Source organism: Artibeus jamaicensis, unplaced genomic scaffold, assembly GCF_021234435.1.
Source record: "Artibeus jamaicensis isolate MK-2021 breed Jamaican fruit bat unplaced genomic scaffold, CSHL_Jam_final contig_233, whole genome shotgun sequence".
Taxonomy (NCBI): Eukaryota; Metazoa; Chordata; class Mammalia; order Chiroptera; family Phyllostomidae; genus Artibeus; species Artibeus jamaicensis.
The window spans coordinates 9,218,606-9,241,911 of NW_026521486.1; the positions used below are offsets into that span (position 1 = coordinate 9,218,606).

The following is a 23,306-nucleotide window of genomic DNA, read 5'->3' on the forward strand; positions in this document are numbered from 1 at the left end:
TTCATCCAGGGAAACGAGCAAACAAAAAAGGTGCTTGGGGCAAGACTGGGTGAATAGGTAGGGTGGGGAACGAAGGTCAGGCTGTGGTTTTGTTTTTTGCTCAGAAGCTGCTGAACACTCAACGCAGTGTGGGCAGGTGTGCCAGTAAGTGACCCATCAGGAAATGGGCAAACACGTTGAAAGTCTTCCAAATAAGTTCACTGAAGCCAAATGCAGCCTCTCACGATGCCAGCTGGAACACTGATACAGATGGGACCTAGAACACTCACCTAGTGGGGGAAGCCTATACTACAAGGGGACTACCCTCAAGAAGATAATTCCATTTTTATTTTTTGGTTCTCCCTCATATTGATTCATAACAGGCTTTTACCCTAAACTATAATTCTTTTTCACTAGCAACTGCTAGCCACGTGGGGGGGATTATAAATAAGTCTCTACCCTTGAGGAAATTATGATTTTATTTTCCAAAGTACTCAGGTTCAAAACCTCAAGGGACATCTCTGTATTCACTCATGCTTGTCTTCCCAGATCCAGGCCCAGACGCCAGAGCGTGTCAGTTCTTCCTTCAGAGCCTCTCCTGAATCTGTCTCTTTCAACTTGATTTCTATCAGGCTTTTATTACCGACCTTGGACTATAATAAACTTGGACTGGGCTGTCTGTCTGAAGTCTCCCCTCGGTCTGAACCACCTGGTGCAGCTCTATCACTTTATTCTTAAATCATGGTTTATAGCAAATTTAAACCCTGCTCATAAGCCCCAAGTGCCCACTGCCTAATCCTTTATTTCAGAATTAAAAAAATTCTGAAATAATTTGCTTCCCAACCTACTTTTTCAACACATGCTTTCATCCAAATACTCACTCATTTGCCAAATATCACAAAATGCTCTTATCAAGGCACTACTGAGGTGACTACGACGGTCCCTGAGGAGTTAAAACCCCTGTAAGGAGCTCACAGTTTTTAACTGGGAAATGGAACAAGCAGGAAGACAGTAAGTGCAGGAAGAGAGAGACAGCAGGTGGCTGTGAGAGGTCAGAAGCTAATTCTGGGCCTGGCGGGCAGCGTGGCTGGTGTCGGTGTCGTCCCCGTACACCAAGGCTGCGGTCAGGGCACACACGGGAAGCCACCGATGAACGCACCAACAAGTGACCCAACACACTGACGAGTCTGTTTGTCCATCTGTCTGCCTCTCAAATCAATAAAATAAAGTAACAGTTAATTCTGGCTGGAGGGTCAGATGTCCCAGAAGAGGGAGCATGTGACTAGGTCTTGAAGGGGAGGCACGGCTTCAGTGTGTGTGTGTGTGGGGGAGGGGAGGGCACGGAAAGATGGAAACATAACAGGTGAAGGGACGGTGTAAGAAGGTCTGAGAACAAGTTTGGTGCCCATACGGCAAACGCAAAGCAGATGAAGAAGAGGCAAACCTGAAAGGGGAGGTTTAGGGCTAAACCAGGGGCGTTTAGGAATGTCTGGCCAAGGGTTTGGACATCGATATTTAAGAATTCTGCAAGTACCGGGGACGGAGTGGAGAGCCAGCCAGCCAGCCAGCCAGGACCCGGGCCTCCTGGCGCCTCCAGTCTAACACGAAGGCAGTGAGCACCCACTGGAGAGGGTGGACAAGGGCTGTCGTCATCAAAGTGGGCTTATGGTCAGTCTCCTGTCAACATGAAAGATGAATTGTATGGGGGAGGAAATGGAAAGGAGGCCACCGATTCCATGAAGTGCAGGGAGGAATGAGGCCATTCCTCCAAGACAGTGGCAGTGGTAACGCAAGACACGAAGGTGGGGAGTGATTAGAGGAGGAAGAACACCAGGCCTAACACCTGCGTGGGACTAGTCAGAGCAGGGAAGACCGAAATGTAACTGTGAACGTAAGTAAACCGTGAAGCTGAAACACCCAGAACACTGGTTGTCTCTGGGGATGGATGGGAAGGGGCGGGAGCTGGACAGAGGCTTGGTCGCGGAGGCGGCTGCCCTTACCAGAACTCACTGCGGTGTACTTAACATTAGTGCGCTGGTTGTATCATGGTAAGTTTTACCTAAAAACAGAAAAGCTCTGAAAACAGATGTCGAGCTTAAGTTAATGATATGGAAGCTGAAGTATTTAGGAGTGAAGTGCACATCTAAAATTTAATTCATTAAAAAGATGGATTGGTGGATGTATGCTAGAGCAAGCAGCAAAATACTGGGTTGGCCAGAAAGTCCATCATGTTTCTTCTGTACGATGGCTCTAGTAGCATTTAGTTGTCTTTAACTTCATCTGAAACAACTTCATTAGATTGTATTGTGACAGCTGTCTTATCGGGTTGCATTAAAAAAAAAAAAAACACATAAAAATTGGTGAACTTCTGTGCCGCCACTTTAATACTGAAGATGGAAGAAGACAGGTGACATTCCTGAAATATGATGCTTTATTCGAATTAAGAAAGGTAAAGATGCAACTGAAATGCAAGAAAAGATTTGTGCAGTATATGGAGAAGGTGCTGTGACTGATCGAACGTGTCAAAAGTGGTCTGCGAAATTTCTTGGTACTACTGACATTTTTGGTCAAATAGTTCTTCGCTGTGGGGCTGTCTTATTCAGTGGAAGATGTTTAGCAGCACCCCTGGCCTCTACCCACTAGAAGCCAACAGCGAAAGACAGCTGACATACTCAAAATACCTGAATCAATAAAGCTATTGGTGAAAATGAAAAATGTGTCTTTTATTTTACGGAAAAAAGGTAACAGACTTTTTGGTCAACCCAATATTAATTACAGAACTTCACTGGGTGGCAGGGTGTTTACCATACAATTGCTTCAAATTTCTTTTTTAAAAATTTCATAATGAAGTGTTGAGAAAAATGACAAGCAAGTAGTTTTGAGTTTGGGTTGACTGGTAGAAAGCGGGGAATAGGGAAGGAGATAAAGGAGGAGGTGCAGGTTTGGGAGAGTGAGGCACCCGAAGCATCCGCACCCTGGGAGAAGACTCATTGGACAGCTGGAAACCCAGGGCCGGAGTTCGGCTGCCCTGCAATGCTCCCTCTCGGCCTCCAGGGGCTCCCTCCCTGATTCTTCTTGGGGCTTTCTCTGACCGCCCTGCCCTCCCCCATTCAGCACTGTGGAATTAGTTTATGACATCATCATATACTACTAGAATAGAAATTCTTAGGTTACACAGAATACATACTATTTCATGAAACAATTTTCAAATAAACAAATGAATAAAACCTGACCTGGTGGTTTTTGACTATACAGTTCCATCTATTTATTTAACCCTCAACAGAGGACATTTTTTCATTGCTTATAGAGAGAGATTAAGGAAGAGTTTTGCCTTAGGTGGCAAAACTGTAATTGATTTTTCCTTACTGTTATTCTGAATTTGTAAATTTCTACAAAAATATTATATTACTTTAGGGGGAAAACTTTGTTTTTAAAACAAAATCTTAATCACATAGTTATCAGCCCCTGAAGTACAAGTGCTGGAAAATTTCTCGAGTTGTGAAGAAAAAAAAATCAAACCAGGGTGCCTAATTTCCCAGCCCTACCTCCTCGAGGGAGCTCCCGAAGGTCAAGGGCTGCGCCCGCTCACCTCTGCTCCTCTCGGCACCTATGGCGGCAGGGGGCTTGCAAACAGTAAGCCCTCCCGTGGAGGGAGAACACCCACGGGACACCAAAAATACCAGGAAGGGCCACTGCCAGTTAGTGGAAGGCCATTAGCTTATTTCATTAGCTTGGTCATGGTTCTAATTTTAAAAATGTATTTTTCAAAATGAACTCATAAAACACCTTTTCATATCTCCCAACCGCCCCACACAGTGCTGCTGCTGAGTCGGCTCCTCCCATGAGCGCTAGGGACCAGGCAGAATAAGCCACGGCATTCCTAACCCATGCACGCTTGGAACGGAGGGCTGTTGGAAAACCCGCTCTGTCGTTCCAGACAGACCCAGCCTCGGTAATATTTGATACTGTGTCATTCCAAGAGGTTTACCTTGCTACATTCCCAATGGGTGACCCCAGGGCTGCTCGATTCCACGCCCACTTACTACTGCCCAGGAAAACCTGCTTCATTTCTTAACCCCACCACACTTCAAAGAAACGTTTTACCTTTTCTCCTCTTTCTCTTTCTCTATCCTTTTCTTCTTTTTTCTTTTTTTTCTCACTATGTCCGTCTGTGTGGAGGCCAGGAAGTGGTGGGGGAGGGGCAGCTGCTCCAGTGTAGGGGATGCTGGGAGGAGGTCCAGGTGTCATTGTGACTTCTCCCGCCGCTGGGGCAGAAAGTCCTGAACTTCTCTTGGACTTGGAGTGACGTTTCTCTTTATGCTTCTCCTTGTCCTTCTTCTTTTTGCTTTTCTTTGACTTCTTTTTCTTCTTGATTTCCCGGTAAGAATCATCGATCACTAACTCGCCGGCCTCTAGCTCCCCTCCAGAGGAAGAGTCTGATTCTACTAGGACAGGTTCGAGCCCTGAAAGATCCAGGTTAGCACTGTGGGATTCTGGGAACTGGGAGGCATCAGACCCACAGCCCTCAGGGCCGGGAGATGAGCGTGGGTCCGAGGACGACTTGTGCTTCTTCCGGGCGGTTTTCAGGAAGCTCTGTAACTCGTGTCCCAGGAGCACAGCACCTTGCTCATCCCGAGCTGACTTCTTAGAAGGTTTTTTAGCAGTGGCTTGCTGAGAGGGGCACTGGAAAGACTCCTCATCCACCGCACTGCTTCCCTTCTCCTTTGGTGAGAGAATGAGTTTCATCTTTAGCCCGTCAGGCTCCCGGAGGGTCAGGGTCTCAGTGTTCACATAGAGCGGCTTCATTTTTTTGGACTTGTGGGAGCTGCTGCTCTCCACGGACAGCTCCCCGCCGCCCCCACTTACTTTCTTCCTGTGGTGGTCCTTTCTACTTTCTGAATGGCTCGAAGAACTAGAGGATTTTTCCCCTGTCTTTTTGGAGGGTTTGGACCCTGTTGCCAGTGGGGAAGTGATAGCTTTCAACAGGTCCATAGCTGTATCAGCAGCTTGTGGGCTGGACTTTTTCTTTTTCTTCTGTGACGATTCCAAAGACGAAATATCTAGAAATAAGCAAGAGAAGCAGTGTCCATGTGACAAAGAAACTTCCAATAAGTTTCCTCTCTCGCCCCAAATACCCAACTGGCAGGAGGAAGAAGCTAACAGGAATGGTTTAAAGGGAGGCCCTTCAACTGACTCCTAACGTTCAGACGATGCCCACGTGCTTCCTGGGTTGGTAGATTCCGCCTCGGACCCTGCAGACAGTTCTGCCACTACAGTTGCTTTTCTTCAGCGAGTCTTCACACGCAACCAAGGAGAGTGTACCCACAAGACTGGGCTGTGGCTGTGGGACTATGAGTGCAGCTGGCCCTTGGACAACACCGGTGTGAACTGCACAGATCCATTTTATACGTAGACTTTTTCTCTTGCTTACGATTTTCTTAATAACGATGTTTTTTTTCTCTACCTTTATTGTAAGAATAAAGCATATAATACACGTAACATATAAAATGTGCTGACTGTTATGTTAGAGGTAGGGCTTCCAGGCAATAATGGGCTATTAGGTAAGTTTGGCGGAAGTTAAAGTTACATGTGAAATTTCGACTGTGCAGGGGCCGGTGCCCCAAATCCCTATGTTGCTCAAGGGTCAACAGCTCAGATCACGCTGCAGACAGAGTACTGTTCATTTCTGTGTCCAGGACAAACCCATTCTAGTAAAGAGTTAGTCTTGTCAGCTATGCATAATATAGCTAAGAAAAGCTGGTCTGTGAGTGGAGGTGCACTGGACTGAGAATTAACCCACAGGCGCAGGCCACAGGGCCCAGGGCTATATATGGCAAAAGGGATGCTCAGTAAAATGGGCACAAGATAAGTGGATGATTGGGGAGAGAAGGAACCTGGTACCTGGTGTATCACAAATGGAGACTGTTCTTCTATGCTGAATCCTCCAAAATACCAGCCCTCCACCTCTCTCCTCCTTCACACTGGTTTATCGGCACTCAGAACAAGAACCACTGTCCTGTTAAATAGGCCACTGAGTCAGCAACATCTGGATCCCTTTCCCCTACCCCGACTCCAAGAACCAGTGATGTGTTTACCCCCTGCGGCCCTGGCACACCCTCACCTCCATAGTAGTAATCATCAGAGGAGTGCTTCCTCTTCTTCTTGTGCGTGTCCGTCCCCAGGAAGTAAAGTTCGCTGTCCTGGAATCAACGAGGAAGAATTGACCAATGAATAAGATGATGAGGCAAAAGCAGCTTGGAACTAATCTTGTTTTTTGATGATTTCTGACTTTGGAAAACAAAGTAAAATAGAAAGTAATAAACAGTAAACACAAATGCTATTTATTTTTCTTTTTAAAAGTTTTTAAAGGAAACTTCTTTCTTCAAATATTAGGAAACATGACTGATGGTTTAAACTGGCCTAATTCAAATGTTTAGAATTTACCTTTAACTTCTTCTTGGAAGAATTCCTGACCTGAGCAGCAATTTCTTCCTCTTCCCTTAAAAAATCTTTGTAAGACCGTTTCTTTTCTCGTTGGCTCCGGCCGGCTGCTAGTCCTATGTCCTCAAAGCTGTGGTCACCATCGAAACAATCTGAGAGGCGTAGAGGTGTTGGTTCGTTTGGGAAAGGAAAGGAAACGAGAGGCAAGTAAGAAACAACGAAACCACCATGTATGTAATGCAACAAGTCCCTCCATTTCCAAACTGAAATAATGTTTCAGTGAGTCCAATGAATACAAGGCTAGATCCAAGGGGACAATACTTCTTGATGACTTGGCTGTAAATACAAGAATCAAACCCGAAGAAGCAATGCTTCTATGCTATGCAAGTTCCCAGTGTGCATCCTCAGACATGGTTTCTTAGTTGTGATTTGGCGGGTGGACACAGACTTGCAGAGGTAAGGCTGAAAAGAATGAGGATTCAGGTGCTGTGCTGCTCTGTGGGAGTCCAATATGTGATTCCTACCCCAGACTCCGGCACACTGGAGCTGGCAAGGACCACGAGTGCTGCGGGGATCACCCCAATAGACCACTACATTTCAGACTCTTTCATTGGAACCCTGTCTTGGTTTTCGTTTCCATGTACCCAGTCTGGGGATGACGTAGAGGCTTAATAGTGCTCTGGATCATCACTTGGGAGTCCAGGCTGTTATGGCCAGTCCTGGTCTCCATGTCCACGGGCTGCAAGGATTGAAGAGGACACCCCCTTTGAAATGCTTCTCAGATTAAGGGGTCATACCTTCTTTCTTCACGGCGTCATCATAAGCCATGGCGGTCCTGCAGGGCCTTTGAGAATGTGTCTCTGTGTCCAGGCTCCTTCCCGTCTACAGGACCAGGCCTGAGGAACAAAGAAGGAAAACCTTCCTGTAATGCGAATCACTGTGGAGAGGCAACCTTCCCGATGGAAATGCGTGCTGATCCAAGGGCGGACTGGAAGGGCAGCAGGGAATAAGGAGCGTCTTGTCACCTCCTCATTCTGTAAATATATTGGGATTGAAACTGTGGGAAGTGCACTTGGCTTAATTTGATTTGATTCATGAATTAAAGTTGTTGTTTGGGGAAGTATATAAAATACCTCCCACATAAAAATCACTTCAAAATCAATGAGAATTTCTGAAATGCCAACAGGACTGACAACACTGAGACAGAGTAAAAGCCGACATTAAGTCAGAGGGATAGTTCAGCCATGGTTACAAAATGCACATAAAGCAGGATGCAGAGGAAGACAGATTACATCATACATTCGAGACCACAAAATCCGATCATTTGGATTGATTAACAGCCTAAACTCTACTGCAGTGCCTTTAAGACAGAAATGATAACATTACATGGATATTAAAGATCTTTGATCATTTTTTGGTTTGCATGTTGTTGGGCCATGTGATGCCTGCTCAAATCAGAGCAGTGCAAGAGTAGGTGCGCTTCTGGTATCAGTTGGCCCTATGACAGGTTTCAACACCATTAAGCCTTGTACAGGCTGGGTGAAAATAAGGCACAGTTATCGTTTGTCCGCCAGTGATGAAGTATTTACGATTATTAAGATTTTCACTGATTTGAAGAATGACTATAATAAAAACGTTTTATGTATTATCTTGAATTTGTTAATTTTTTTGGCATTCAAGTTTACATGTCCATTTTGACTTTGAAGATGACAAGCCATGATCTACACTCTAAAGTAAATTTTTTCATAAGGACAGGCAATGTCATACTTCCTACAGGACATTTAAAAATTATATACTAAATATATTCAGAATGTTCTCATCCAGTTAGAGAAATGCCTGAAAGTCGATCAGTCATTTATGAAATCTTATTTTACCTTCATTACTATAATGGGATTTGGAAATGCTGAAGGGCACTTCGATGAGACACTGCCAATCCCTTCAATAGGTATAGATGACACTGAAGTGTGTAACTTTTGTAAAGGATGAAGGAACAAGGAAAACTTCCATAAGAGTCACATTTGAAATAAATGAGAGAATCGCACAGAGCAGGTAAAATACAATGCACAGATACACCAAATTAGGAAGCAGAAAGGAAAAAAAAGTTTTACCCAGAATGAGTGCTAAGTAAGATTAAGGAACATAAAAAAAGTATTTCTTTACTTCTCTAAGAAGTGGAATGAGGAATGGACTTGGTCAAGGTCAGAGAAGCTAGAGTGAAGAACAGAAACAAAATGAACTAAATTACTTTAAAGATAAACTGAAAGACTGCTTGCTCAAAGGCCTTTTCCTAGGAAATAAAAGGGAAATAAAGTCATCTCTCATGTACAAATATAATGAGGCAAGACACATACTGTAGCCAGTTTTTCATATTCAGCATCAAGCATCGAGCTTTCTCAAATAGAAATTATTGTCGTCTCCTTTCCACCCAAGTGGCACTAACTCCAAAAGGGGTAAGTGGAGTGGGAATGTCATAGGAAATTATAGCCATTCATTTGAAAATAGCGCATTATCTTATTGGCACTAAAATACTGAGCTTATTAGAAAAATACACAGATCCTATTAGTTTTCAAAGGCTGACAAATGCCAACAGATACTGCAACTTGAGACCTCAAGTTCAGTGTGTTCTGCCAAATGAATTTTGACAAAGAATGTTTGAGAGATGGGGAAAAAAAGTTAGATATTCTACATCATGCCCTGGCTGGTGTGGCTCAGTGGACTGAGAACCAGCCTGCGAACCAAAAGGATGCCAGTTCAATTCCCAGTCAGGGCACATGCCTGGTTGCGGGCCAGGTCCCCTGTTGAGGGGTGTGCCAGAGGCAGCTGATAGGTGATGTTTCTCTCCCTCTCTCCTTCCCTTCCCCTCTCTCTAAAAATAAACAAGATATTTTTAAATATCCTACATCATCAATATGGCCACCATCTGCTGTCAACAACGAAAAGCACTTCTATATGAAGCAGAGGTGGGTCCTGAGACTTACCACCAGGCCTTCCCTCTGGTAACACCAAAACTAACATAAAACAGAGTTGAGCAACTGTCAAAACAGGAGTAAGTACCTCTGAAGACTGTGTGAGATAACAACGGCCACGTGCTGGACTGTGAAAAGTGCTCATGGTCTCATAACTGACCACTTTGGAAAACAAGTGGATTTCACAAGTTGTGAAAGGGAACAGAAAATTAGGAGCTGATCCTCCAAGGCACAAGGCCAACAGAGAAAGCATGTGCTGGTGTTAGCATTATCTATTAGAATAAGGCCAGCTACTATTTAAATTGTCATAAAAAACACTGAAGAGCATTTTATAAATGACAGGATTAAATAACCTGTAAAAGAAAGTGAACGAGGCCTGAAGGCAAGTCCGATTCATCAAAAAATCAGGACAGCTTTAAAAAAACTACAATTAAACACCATGGACTACCATATGTCACACAGCCAGGGAACTGATGGATCCTGAATTTCTAGGTTCCTTAAAACCAGGATATTATTGAAGTCTAGGGGTTAGTTTTGGTGGCTGACTCACAGAGAAAGATGAAACCAGATAAAGAAGTCTTAAGGAACAGTATGGAAGAAAGGCAGAGTCAGGGCAACATATATAAGATCAGATGACTCACGATACTCCTTCTGGGTCTTGAATATTATCCGTGATAATAAATTCAGAGTTCAGGGTTAGGTAGCAGATTGTGAGAATTAATGAAAATGAAAAATATTAGGTTTGATTTTCACATTAGAAAATAGAGGCTACAATGACATTAAGTGTTGGCAAATATAAAACAGGTGTTAAAACCCATTCTCCTGAATTCCACAATTTTGAAGTTTATAGAATTAGATGTTGTCAACTTCAAGAGGCAGGCATGATTTTACAATTCTGTTCCTCTCAGTGCGCTATTAAATGACAACATAAGTAAAACTTTGTTATTTAATATTGTTTATAGAAGTAAGAAACCTATCATCATAAAAAATGTATACTTATAAAATGTGCAAATCATCAAATGCCTCTTTAGGGACTTTTCTTCAGGATATAAAAAAGGGGAGGCAGAGCAGCTTTTTCTTGTAGTTAAGTATTTCCATCATGTTCAGGAACAGCTTTCTGGATTAGCAGAGTAATCAGGGAAAACCCGAAATCCTCAGTAGTACTTGGTTATTTTGAAAGTTCGAATTATAAATACCGAGGGGAAAAAAAGTTTCAGAAGGTGATTTTTTTTTGGAGGTAATTTGAGCCACCTCGGAATGCACGCCCCTGGCCTCTTCATCCCAGAATTTAAATGAGTCTTGAAGCAGGGAACAGGGTAAGCCTCTGAAACCAGGCAGTCAGCGAAATCCTGAAATCCAGGTCCAGTCCGGGCTGAGAGCCTTGTTGAAGACTCTGTTCTCGTCTTCCAGAACTCCTTTCAGGAACTTAAATTGCCAGTCAGTGCAGGAAAAGGAAGATGCACATTCAGCTGTTGTCAGTTTCTGAATTTTTGTTGTTGTTACCTCTAGGGTACGGGCAAGTGATGTCTTCTCTCTCTCTCTCTTTTTTTTTTTTTTGGTGGAGATTTCCTCCAGTCTCGGAACAGAGCGACTCCGAATTGCCATTTCCTTCTCCGAGAACCTACCTAATGCAGCACTCACAGCCCCTGCCAGCTCTGGAATCTGCAGAGATGCCCGCGGCCCGGCCCAGGGTGAGGATTGGCTCATCTCATCGCAGTGCAATTAAACGGAACCACGACCACCACACAGACCGGCTAACACACATTCCCAAAACATCAGCAATACAAATTTTATCAAGCCTCCTCCAATCAACAGGCTTTACTCTGGATTCAGCTTTTGTAAAAAAAATTTATTCTGCAATGAGGAAACAAAACCAGCCACTAGCTTAACCATCAGAAAGAAGAGAGTTAGATATTTCTTCTCTTCTGCGTGATATCAAATAAAGTGAATCTACAAATAATAGCTGTGGGGGGGACATGGGCCCTTATGGAGAAGATCCCACCATGAAGGCACCTTCCTACCAGGGCACACGCAGAGAACACACACAACATCAGTTATTTACACAAACAGCCCCCCAGGGCCACCACTTTTGTGGTCCCCACGGCAAACCAATGGGATACTCCCGACAGTTTTGCAGCAACAGCTAGTTCAACAAAGCTCTGTGAAGAGGAAAAGAAAGCTCCTTGCATCCACTCCTGCCAGCCGAGGACCCAGACCTCCCGGCGTCCCGGTTCCAGGGCCCTTTCGCCTTGACAGCCCCGGGGACCCCAAATCCCGGGTCCCCAGCCGCACCGCAGCCCCGACCCTGGTTCCCGCGTCCCAGGCGGCCTCCCGGCGCCCCGGAGGGCGGAGACGGCCCGGGCAGGGGGAGGGGCGGCCCCAGCCCGCAGGCCCCCGGGGCGGCCGCACGCCCCCTCCCGGCCCCGCAGCTTTCCCGCCTTCCCCGTTTGAACAGCTCCCGCCAGTCCTCCTCCTTCGGCCCGCTCCAGCCCCTTCCCGGGGGCGGACTGCGGCCGCTACTCCAGTCCCCGGCTCGGCCCCTGGGCTAGGCCGCGACGGGCCTAGGGCGCCCCCCGGACGGTGTCGCGGGCCCCAGGTGGGGGGTGGCGGCAGGGCGGGGCCGCTGCCGCCTCGGAGTGGGGGCCCAGCCCGGCCTCGTGGGGGCTCCGCTCGCCGCTACCTTCACTGGGATGGCCCGGATCCCGCCTCCGCGCAGCCGACCGCCGCCATCTTGGAGAAGGAGAGAAAAGCGCGAGCGGCCAGGGAGCCTCAGTCGAGCCCAGAGCGCAGACTCCGGCTCGCGAAGGGGAATCCCGCAGGTGAAAGAGTGCCGAGCGCATCGAATGAACTGCGGAGCTGGCTAAATTTGAGGACTAGTATTTATCGAGAATTCGCGCTAATCCTCACCACATCCTGCTGATGTAGGTTTTGTTACAGTTTGCAGACGAGAAACAGGCTCCGAGAAGTTGAGTGATTTGCCTAATGATACACAGGTAGCTGGAGTGCGAGGCAGGATACTGCTCCAAGCCTTCTGATTCCCTTTCCTTCAGGATATTTTAATGCAGTAATTTCCCTCTTTGCAAAGCCTGGATTCATGCATATTAATAGCAATGGTGCCTATTTGGAGTTGAGCATCTACATTTGGGTGTTTGGCATATTTGGGATGGTGTGGAAGAATAACACCGCACTGGAAAATAATTTGCATGGCAAATCATCTGCATTTCTCTCTTAGGTTACCTGCATGTAAAAGTTAAAAACAGTCTTTAGAGAAACGAAGAGATGTCAAACACAGGAGAGAGATAGGTTTCTCTGACTTCCTCTGGAGAATTTGGACCCATGGGTAGAAATTACAGTGTGCAGCTCTTGGTTCAATATGAAGATAAATTCATTTTTATAGAGCAGCTACCTGTGAGGTAGTGAGTTCCCTCTCACCAGAGGAATCCGAGCTAGGAATGTCCTAGAGCAGAGAGATTAGAGGTATCGACTGGCTTCTACAGTTGTGAATTCCATGGAACTCTATGTAAAAATCATGTGTTTACGCACATGGGTATTTTTCTGGGGTTCCAGTCCCGTAAAAAATTAGGAACCCTTGCCCTAGTGAGCTTGCCATTCCAGAATTGGCCAGGTGCCTGAAGGCAATGTAGCCATACGGCTCATGTTACATACTTAGAAATTGAGACCAAGAGACGCAAGATGATTGGTCTCAGGCCACACTGCTAATTAGCGATCAGATAAGGATTAGAACAAGCCAGATTATTGGAATCTTGGTTCAATGCTCCCTTCACCATATATCATGGTCTCTCTCCCTCTGCACTGAGTAGAATATCAGATTCTGTTTAACCGCTGCTCTTACAACTATGAGATGCTGAGATGTTAAAACACCTGAGACAAGGATGTTGGATTTATTCCCAAAATATAAATACAAATAATAAATAAAACTAGCATCATTGCCTCCTTTTTCTCAGCTCCCATCCTTCTCACTAAAAAGATAGGCAATGAGTTTCAACAAAAAGTATGGGGTTGCACTTCCTGGGACACCTTGCCTGATGTTAGGCTTCCCTGTGAGTTTTTAAAGAGTGGTAAGAATGTATTTCCTGTCCCAACGGGGAAGACTCAGTTGGTTGGGCGTCAACCCACAAAGCAAAAGGTCACCGGTTTGATTCCCGGGTCAGGGCTTGGGGTTCAGTCCCTGGCGGGAGTGCGTGTGAGAAGCAACCAACTGGGGTTTCTCTCCCTCTCTTTCTCCCTTCCCCTCTCTCTAAAAATAAAAGAGAATAAAACAATTAAAAAAAAAGAATGTATTCCCCTCTTGTTCTTCAGTATTGCTCAGGATGTTTTCAGTTTTAAGCAACAGAAACCTAATTCAAAGTGGTTTTCCAGAAAAGGAGTTGTATTGGTTGACATTAGTGAATGTCCAGGTGTGGCCGGGTCCCAGGGAGGCACTCAGTTCCCTTGGCATCTTTCTGGGGTGCTTTCTTCTGAGTTGGCTTTGCTCTCAGGTTCCAGGTGGTGACTGACAGCTTCAGGCTTCACGACTAGCAGTGTCCCCAGAGAGAAAATGTCTTTTTCCCCATTTGTTTCGGTGGATGTCATGGTATTACTCCTCTCGCTGAATTGGATCCCGTGTACAAACAGAAAGCAGTCAATATGAGCAAAAGTGCGGGATATGTGATCGGCCAGATCAGGCCACATGCTCAGCCTCCAAAGTAGGGTGGACTCAAGAAAAACCAGGGATTATTGTCAGGAGGGTGAATGGGTGCCAGGAAAGCAGGAAACAATGGCTGTCCATCCAACTGTGTCACTAGCTTGAACTCGAGAGCCTCCTGAGTCCCATTTGTCCCAGTCGTCCTTCTGTCCCCCCTGAGGATAGGTCGGTCCAGTTGTTGCTCATCTTAACCTCCTGCAGACCTGAAGGAAGAGAACTGTTTTTTTTGAAGAATTGATTTATTTACTTTTAGAGAGAGGGGAAGGGAGAGAAAAAGAGAGGGAGGGAAACATCAATGTGTGAGGGATACATCAATTTTGTGCCTCCTGCACGCTCCCAAACTGAGGACCTGCCCACAACCCAGGCTTGTGCCCTGACTGGGAATCAAACCGGCCACCTTTCAGTTTGCCAGCTGGCACTCAATCCACTGAGCCACACCAGCCAGGGTGGGAGATCACACACCCTGCTCTTTCTAATAACTTGCTCTTGGTTATGTATCACTGCACGTGCATTCCTCCATTCACTTAAGACATATTTATTGAACCCACAGCATACATTAGGCACTGTCCTAGGTGGTGAGAATAGGACTGTGAACAAAACCTGAGAGTCTTTGACCCACTGGAGCTTATATTTCAGTTGGGTTGGGGGGCAGAAAATAAATAGATACCATGTTCGGTGATGATCAGAGGTGGAGAGAAATGCCAGGAGGTGGGAAGGGTTGTCCTTTAAAATCAGGGGAGGCTTCTCTGATGAAAACTATGCTGGAAGCTAGCTCAGCCAGAGCTGGGTGGGCGGAGGGAGCCAGAGGTCAGAGCTCCTGGGCTGGATGCAAGGTCTTCCTCTGAGCCTCAGTGGAAAAACAGTCTCTTTTGAATATCCTATCACAGTGGTTTTGTTTCTGAGACTCGGAAGGAGGGAAAGGAGGGTTCTCGTGGCAGCCTGAGACGCAGAAGGATGTGGTCACAGTGGGTTTTCTGAGTAGGATGCCGTGTCCCATGGTGAGTGAGGATGGCACCTGAGATCTGTGAGGCCTGGGCACTCCCTGGGCTGGGGTTGTTCTCTGGCCCACCAGACCCAAGTGACACTGCCCAGTGCATGGCACTAGTAGGGGATGGCCCATCCAGTTGTGCTTAATTTGGACGTTTTCTTCTTCAGACCGTTTTTTCGTGTTTTGCCCTTGTCAGCTGCGTTTTGAACAGCTTCTTTCTGCTAGGCCTGGTGAGTGATACTGCAGTGACGGACATTAATACAATAGTCCCCTTTGACTGGGAATGATGGGACCTAATTAAAATGACCTTAAGAGACAAGAACAAATCTATGGCTCGTGTGAAAAAGCACAAACAGCCAGAGAGAAGCTGGCCCTCTAGACAACTGGGTCCAGGTGTTCATATTCCTTCCTCTTAGCTCTGTTCTCTCAGACTGGCTGTCCCCATGGGCCTGGAATCATGGACCAGGAAGCCCAGGCTTGCATCCTCACAGTGGCCTGGCCAGAGAGAGGAAAAAAGCTTCCCTATACCAGCCTCAGGGGGAAAAAAAAATCCCAGGGAAGAACTCTGATTGGCTGGCTTGGGGGTCATGTGATCAGCCTGGATTGTGCTGCACTGTTTGTGGCAGAACTGTAAAGTTGGAATGAGGCGGGAGTAGTAGTTCCACAAAAGAATGGAGGACCCTATTCTGGAAAGACAAACATACATCTCCCATAGTGAGGCAGGGACACACTGTTCCTGATTCTGAGGAGCCTGCTATTGTGTGTATGTGTTGTGGGAAATGCAAAACAAGTCCATAAAAACCATGATGCAAGTTGAAAAGAAAGGTGTTCCACAATAGATAACTTCATCTCTCACTGGGTTAGTACAATAGCTTTCTGGCTGATTCCTGTTCTCCAAGGCCCCCCGCTCCACTTCCAAGGCCATCTCCCCACAGCTATCAGAGTAAAGCACAGCTAAGACGAGGTCATGTTCCAGTTAATGAGGTTTTAACAGCTCCACGTTGCCTATACCATAAAGAGCACACCTTTTCCTGTGGAAAGCCAAGAACTCTCTTACTCTGCTTCAAAGTCTTCTCCAGCCTTGATCCCTCACGTCCCTTCTTACAGGGACTGTCTCGCCATCTCTGAGGCTTGCGGTGCCCCGTCCTGCATCCATGCCACTGTGGATTTCCTTGTCAGTAGTGGTCCCCCATGTCCCAATGCTGCTGCCATCTCTGTACCCAGAAAGCTCCTATTTGTTCTTCAAGATGTAGCTCAATGCCTTCTCTCCCAGTCATCCTCTGGGGTTCCACACACTTGACAATATGCTTCAGTTACTGACTTCCCATGTGGCGTTGCAACAAGGTGCCTTTATCCCTCTAGGCACATGGTAGGTATCCAATGACTCCTTTTGATTAGATGCTGTTGAATGAAGACTGGGGCCGGTCATTTTCCTCAGGCCTCGGGAGGCAGAGAGGAAAACTGCATGGGTGCCTTGTGTGTGGTTTGCTCAGCCCACCTCACATCTTCTCTGCAGACACCACTGTCCAGACTCAGGAGTGGGCACAGACCTCTAGCCGTTGGTAACCCTCACAGTATCCACAGTATTCGACATCAATAAAAGTGACCTGCATACAAAGAAGCAAGAAAACATGACCCACAAGGAGGAGGAAAATCAATCAATATAAATAGACCCAGGAAAGACAGAGGCAATGGAATTAGTAGACAGGAACATTAAAAACATTAATTATATTCCGTATGGTTAGGAAGGCAGAGGAAAGATCAAGCCTGCTAAGTAGAAACCTGGGGATAAAAAAAAACAGAAGCTCGAGAAGCCATTTGGTTCTGGGAAGATGCAGATATATTTTCCCCCATTCTGCCTGCTAAGTACAAATAAAAACTCTTGACATTTTCTATAAAAGAAATGTAAGAAGACATGGAATGTTGGGGAGAAGAAGGGACCTTGGAACCCAAAGAATGTGCCTTCCCCTTCTCTTACACAAAAATCAGCTCAAAATTGACTAAAGACTTAACTGTAAGACTTAAAACTATAAAACTCCTAGAAGAAAACACGAGTGAAAACTCCTTGACATTGGTCTTGGGAAGGATTTTTTGGGGGGTGGGGGGACATGACACCAACAACTCAGACACAAGTAGGACCACATCAAACTCAAAACTTCAGCACAGCAAGGGAAGCAGTCAAAATGAAGAGGCGATCTAGCAAACTGGTCAAAACCTTCACAAACCATGTCAAATAAAGGGATAATATCCAATATATGTAAAAGAACTTGTATAACTCTGTAGCAAAACCCCATAAATAAAAATGGGCTTTTTAAAGACCATTGTCCCTGATTTAAAAAATGGGTAAGGACCTCAATGGACATTTTTCCAAGAAGATATGCAAATGGCCAGTGGGCACAAGAGCAGGTGCTCAGCATCGCCCCATCATCAGCAAACTGCAAAACGTGCAAGAATCAGCCAATGAATGCAAAGGTAAGTGGAACAGCGAATTGCTGTCTCTCTCTCTCTCCCTCTCGTTCTCTAAAATCAATAAAAAAATTAAAAAAGAAACCCACAGTGAAATACCACCTCAGAACAGCTACCTTCAAAATGTCAGAAGATAACAAGTGTCGGCGAGGTTGTGGAGGAAGGGAAACTCTTGCACACTGTTGGTGAAAATGTAAATTGGTACGGCCACTCTGGAGCACAGTATGGAGGTTTCTCAAGAAATTAAAAATAAAACTACCATACGATCCCGCAGTTCCACTGCCGTATATACCTGGAGAAAGCGGAATCAGTATCTCGAAGAGATATCTGCCTCCCCATGTTCATTGCAGCCTAAGTCACAGCAGTCAAGACAGGAAGCAACCTAAGTGTCTGTCGACAGATGAGTGGGTAAAGGAAAAATGTGTGTACGTTACAATGAAGCAGCGATCGACCATTTAAAAGGAGAAAACGAACCTGGAGGACACTATGATGAGTGAAAGAAACCAGGCACAGAAAGCCAGCATCGCATAACGTCATATGCAGAACCCGAAAAAGCCCAGAAAACCGGAAAGTTAAACCCTCAAACTTACAGTAACAGGGAGTAGAAGGGTTGGTTACCAGAGGCTGCGGAGTGAGGGAGAGAGAAGATATTGATCAACGGGTGACTATGGGAGGTGATATACATGTAAATTAGTTTGATCATTTCACAATGTGCATATATATATACTTGTATGTACTCGTATATATGTATATGTACATATACACACACACATATATATGAGCATATCGAAACATTGTATCGAACACCTTAAAGATTCACAAACCTACAGATGTATATAGAGTTGTCCTTGTGCTCTCATATTATTCGTCTGGCATCTGAAAGGTGAAATCCAAAGTCTAGAGTTCAGTTAATAATAATTTACTAACGTCTGTTCCTTTGATTTGACAAATAAACAACAGTAATATGAGATAAACATTCGAGGAAACTAAAACTATGTGAAGGGTAAAGGAGAACTTTCTCTAATATCCTTGTAAGTCTAAAATTATTCCAAAGAAAAGATTTACTTTAAAAAGGGCACACTTGGAGAAGATCAATAAAAGTGATAAATTCCTAGTGGATCATGGGGGGAAAAAGGCATAAAACAGCAACATCAGAAACAAGCTATGAAACACACACACACACACACACACACACACACAATTATGCCTTTGCTGTCAACCCACATGTACATCCAGATAATTGATTTTCACAGCTGTATAGTATTCTATTGTGGCAACGCACCAGATTTTATCTATCATTTTTATCAACATGGGCATTTGAACTGTATCCATTCAGGGAATATCATAAGCAGCAGCACGCCAGTCTTGTTGAAGGTCCCTGTGGGACTGTGTGAGAGCTTCCTTGCGGAGACCCCTAGGGGCGGGAATGCTGTGTCCTAGGACATAGCGTCACCTTGGCCGGGTATCGCCAAGTTGCTTTTCAAAGTGGTTGAATGGACTCCTGTAGTTTTTGTGGCCTTGGCTTCCTGAGTTCTGTGCTGTGTCTGATTTGGGGGCTTCCCTCTCTCTCTGCCCCCCCCCCCACCTTGAAGGTGGGAGATGACTAATTAAGTTTGACCCTAAGGTGATGGAAACAATGCTACCCCTTCCATCAAGGCCTCTAGAAATAACACAAGTACCCTCTTGGTTTTACTCTTTCAAAATATTCTCACAGCTGCAGGCTCCTGGTCAAGTCCAGTGTCAGAGACACCCATATGGTGGGCGTATTGGGCAGTTTTCCATGCTGCCCAGCAAAATGAGGAGCATGTTCATGGACATCAGTACATTGGCTTGGTGGTTTGAGATACATGTTATATTCTCCCTTTGGTACCTGGTTGGTCTACTATTGATTTTTCAGATAAGGAGAGTGACCTTCAAAAAGGTTAAGTGTTATATCCAAGGTCATTCTTACTAAAGATGCATAACCTGAGTCTAATTATGAGGAAACAGCTGACAAACTCCAAATGAGGGATGTTCGACCATATGACTGGCCTGTACTCTTAAAAAATGGCAGTGCCCGTGGGCTTATGGGAAATCTTAGTACCCCTCTCAATTTTGTTGTAAGCCTGAAACTGCTCTTTGGAAAGTCTTTAAAAATGCCATGATATGTGCATGGACATTGTGAGTGTGCATGCGTGCAAACACACCCGCAGACTGGAGAACTGCTGGCGGATTCGAGAGGCCAAGAAGACAGAACAAATGAATGCGAGGTGCGGCCCTGGACTTTCTTCTGCAGAGATGACACTTGGTGAAATCCCAGGTCCGTGCAGTAGGCATCAGTACTGTGTCTGGGACAATGGCCTGGTTTGGAATCTGGGCTGTGGCTCTGAAAGAGAACATCCTGCCCTGAGGGTCTGGGGGCATCATGCCTGCGGCCCACCCCAGATGGGCCAGAAGACACCACGTACCCGCTCACCTCTGTGGGAAGAGAAGGGCAGAGAGAGGGCAAAGCACAGGAGGCACCTGGGCACGTGGGAGGAATTGGGGTGAAGGCCACCTGAGGGGCCTCTGCACTGTTCTCGGAGCCTCTTTCTATTCCTGAAATTATGTCACAACAGAGTCAGAAGGAAAACAAGTGAAAGAAAATGCTCATTTAGCTCCATTCATTTTGCATCTGTGTAGGGACCCTCTCCAGTCATTCATTCACCCTGACTTTTAAATTTTTATGTATTCATTGGTGAGAGAGAGAGAGAGAGAGAGAGATCAGTTCGTCATTCCACTTAGGTGCATCCATTGGTCGATTTTTGTATGTGCCCTGACCGGGGATTGAACCCACAACCTTGTTGTATCAGGACGATGCTCTGCAACTGAGCTACCTAGTTGGGGCCACCCTGACTTTGTAAACAGTCTGTGATGGCCCATGAGACAGGGATGCATTGTGGGGACTCCGGAGGTGAACTAACTCCCTCCTCACTCTCCGGAGGCCTGCAGAGCAGTGTATGAGGTGCGCACACACACACACACACGCACAGCCTCTCCACCCTGCAAAAGTCACTGGGGCTTTGCTCAGGGAAGGTGATGTTTTTCAGAAGAATTGATTCAAATGTGGAAAAACATGTTAATGTCGATAAACTTTTCTCGAAAAATAGCTTACATGTCCAAGTGCCCTTGCGTAGAACACCTCTACGGGGGTCATCTTAGAGACCCTTAGAGCCACCTTCTGGAGTAGGCACTTACTAAGGTTCGTCTTATTTACAGAAAGGGAGGTTGAAGCTCAGAAGGGTAGTTCCTTGCCTCGAGTCAACTACAAATAGCTGCACATGTACATGCTGACGTCTGAGCCTCTAGTCACGGTCACACAACTCTGGGCTCGGGAGGGTGGGGCTAAAGGCGGATGAGGAATTTCCTGGCAGCTGATGGCCAGGTGGACCTGCTTTCTGATGCGCAGGTGGGTGTGTCCGAGTTCTGGGCTCTCTGAAGCTTTCCTCCATGTGTCCAGTAGAGGGCGCTGCTGGCCCAGTTTAGAAGTACTTTCCCCTCAAAAGTGGTGTCAGAGGAGGATTTGCTACCAAAGCCAAAAGAGTTTAAGCGTCAGGGTCACCTGCATGGAAACCTTCTAAAGTATATACATTAAAAACCTACAAAACCATATGAATATATGTAAATATACATTGGCCAAATTTTGCATTACTTTTTCATAACAGGGCTCTCTGAGGAAGCTTCAGGGCCCCATCCCGGCCCCCCAACCTGGATTCACCCCAGTTCACACAAATACTTCAATAACTCAGTGTTGGGAGCCTGGACACTGATAATCTTGTGGAGCACAGAGAGCATATTTTCATGGGACATGGCTGGCCCCTCCTTTGGGCTATGGGCCATGCCCTATTTGACCTTGACCCCCTTCCCACTCCCCCAGGCTGTGGACCACAGTGAGCTGTCCGCATGCTGTTGCCCAGTGAGTGAGGGGTGAGCGTTGCAACAGGGCCCCTGAATTTACCTTTCCCTCCTTTGTCTCTTTGAGCCTCAGTTTCTTGACCTCAGTGTCCTCAGATTCATCTTCGAGGCTCCTTCCAAGCCAGACACTCGCACTAGCTCCCTGCCCTCTGTCCCTTCTTTGACTCTGCCACCTTTCATCTGATTCCTTCTTCTCTTCCCGTCTCGGTTCCCCATCCAGCCCTTGCCCTAATGTGGCCAGAGCTTCCTTGGCCTGCTAACACTCTTAGGGGGTGTCTTCTCTGAGGAGCCCCTTGACTTCCTCTAGCTGTCCTGCTCATGGAGCCTGGTCGGGTGGTGGGGAGCAGAGGTGTGCCTGCCCCCTCTTAGCTCCGCCTCCAGGACATGAGAGTATGGGTTTATGCCCAATTGTGGGACAACAGGAGGAAAAAACCCATGCATTAGCAGATACATGGCACTTAACGCGTCAGTTTGCTTGGGCTGCCACAGCAAAACACTGGGTGGCTTACGGAACAGGTATTTACTTCTCACCGTCCTTGAGGCTGGGAGTCTATGATCAAGGCGCTGGCTGACTGCGGTGCTGGTGAGAACTCCCTCCCTGGCTTGCAGGTGGCTGCCTTCTCTCTGTGTCCTCGCATGGCCCAGAGACAGCTCTGGGGTCCCTTCCTCTTCTCACAAGGCCATCATTCCAGTCATAAGGCCACATCCCCATGACCTCATCTGGACCAAATCACCTCCATTATCAGCAAGGGGTTGAAAGGGGAAGAGAGGGGGGGAAACGTACAGAGAATAAGTGCCATAAATGGTAGGTACAAAATAGACAGGGGGAGGGCAAGAGTAGTATAGGAAATGTAAACACCAAAGAACTTTTATGTACAACCCATGGACATGAACTAAAAGGGGGGAATGTGGGTAGGAGGGGACATGCAGAGTGGAGGGGAATAAAGGGGAGAAATGGGACAACTGTAATAGCATAATCAATAAAATATATTAAAAAAAGAAAAAATAAAAGTAAATAATTTTTAAAAAGTAAACTGAATCACCTCCTAAGAGCCCCCTCTCAAATACCATCACATCAGGGTCCAGCATACAAATCGGTGGGGGAGGAATTCATTCCCTGAACAACTTGTACAAGTAACGATTGCCCACCTCTGCCCACCGAAATCTGCTTCTACCCTGTGTTCCTCATCCAGGGAAAGGCACTCTTTTCATCCCGGACCCCCTCCTCCTCTCACGGCCCACCAGACACCCAGTCTCATTGACGACACTTCCTGCAGCTCCCCTGTGCTCCCCGCTCTGCTCCCTCCGCAGCGTCGTCCCCAGGCCGAACCATGTCACTCACACCAGCCAGACCGAGAGCCAGGGGACTCTGCTTCAGCAGCCTAGAAAGGCGGAGGGTGCTTCTCGCACGTGTGAAAAGCAGCCTGGAGCAGGCAGCCCCCAACTGGGATGCTCTGAGGGACACCCAAGGGTGTCATCCGGGACCTGGATCCCTGCGCTCCTCCAGGCGTCACTCCCACATTCCAGGCCGGGACTCTTATTTTATTTTATTTATTTTTTATTGTTGGTCTAGTACAGTGGTCTCCATTTTCCCCCCATCACTCCCCCAAACCCAGCCATTCCCACCTCGCTCCCCTGATTCCACCCCTGCTTGGTTTTGTCCACGTGCCCTTTCTAGTTGTTCCTGAAAACCCTTCCCTCTTTCCCCCCATTATCCCCTCTTACTTATCCCTCTGGTTACTGTCAGTTTGTTCTTAATGTTAATGCCTCTGGTTCTATGGTTCTATTTCACTTGCTTGATTGTTCCAGAGCCTTTGCCTTTTTATTT

At 46.3% G+C, this 23,306-nt stretch overlaps 1 protein-coding gene across 5 annotated transcripts in view; it reads right to left on the reverse strand.

The window, feature by feature from the left end:
• Positions 1–12,129, reverse strand: part of HMGXB4 (HMG-box containing 4) — a 32,825-nt gene extending 20,696 nt beyond the window's left edge. The window contains exons 1-5 of one of the 5 annotated variants that reach the window (XM_037160075.2): positions 12,067–12,129; positions 7,218–7,316; positions 6,424–6,572; positions 6,101–6,179; positions 4,084–5,039 (exon numbers count right to left, since the gene is read on the reverse strand). In XM_037160075.2, the coding sequence (XP_037015970.2) occupies positions 4,084–5,039; positions 6,101–6,179; positions 6,424–6,572; positions 7,218–7,248 (1,215 nt within the window). In that variant the 5' untranslated portion in view covers positions 7,249–7,316; positions 12,067–12,129. Of the gene's footprint in view, positions 1–4,083; positions 5,040–5,880; positions 5,996–6,100; positions 6,182–6,423; positions 6,573–7,217; positions 7,317–10,637; positions 11,732–12,066 lie in introns of those variants that run through there. The other 4 variants (XM_053662254.1, XM_037160076.2, XM_037160079.2 and 1 more) reach the window with 4 other exon arrangements.
• Between the last annotated feature and the right edge of the window lie 11,177 nt (positions 12,130–23,306).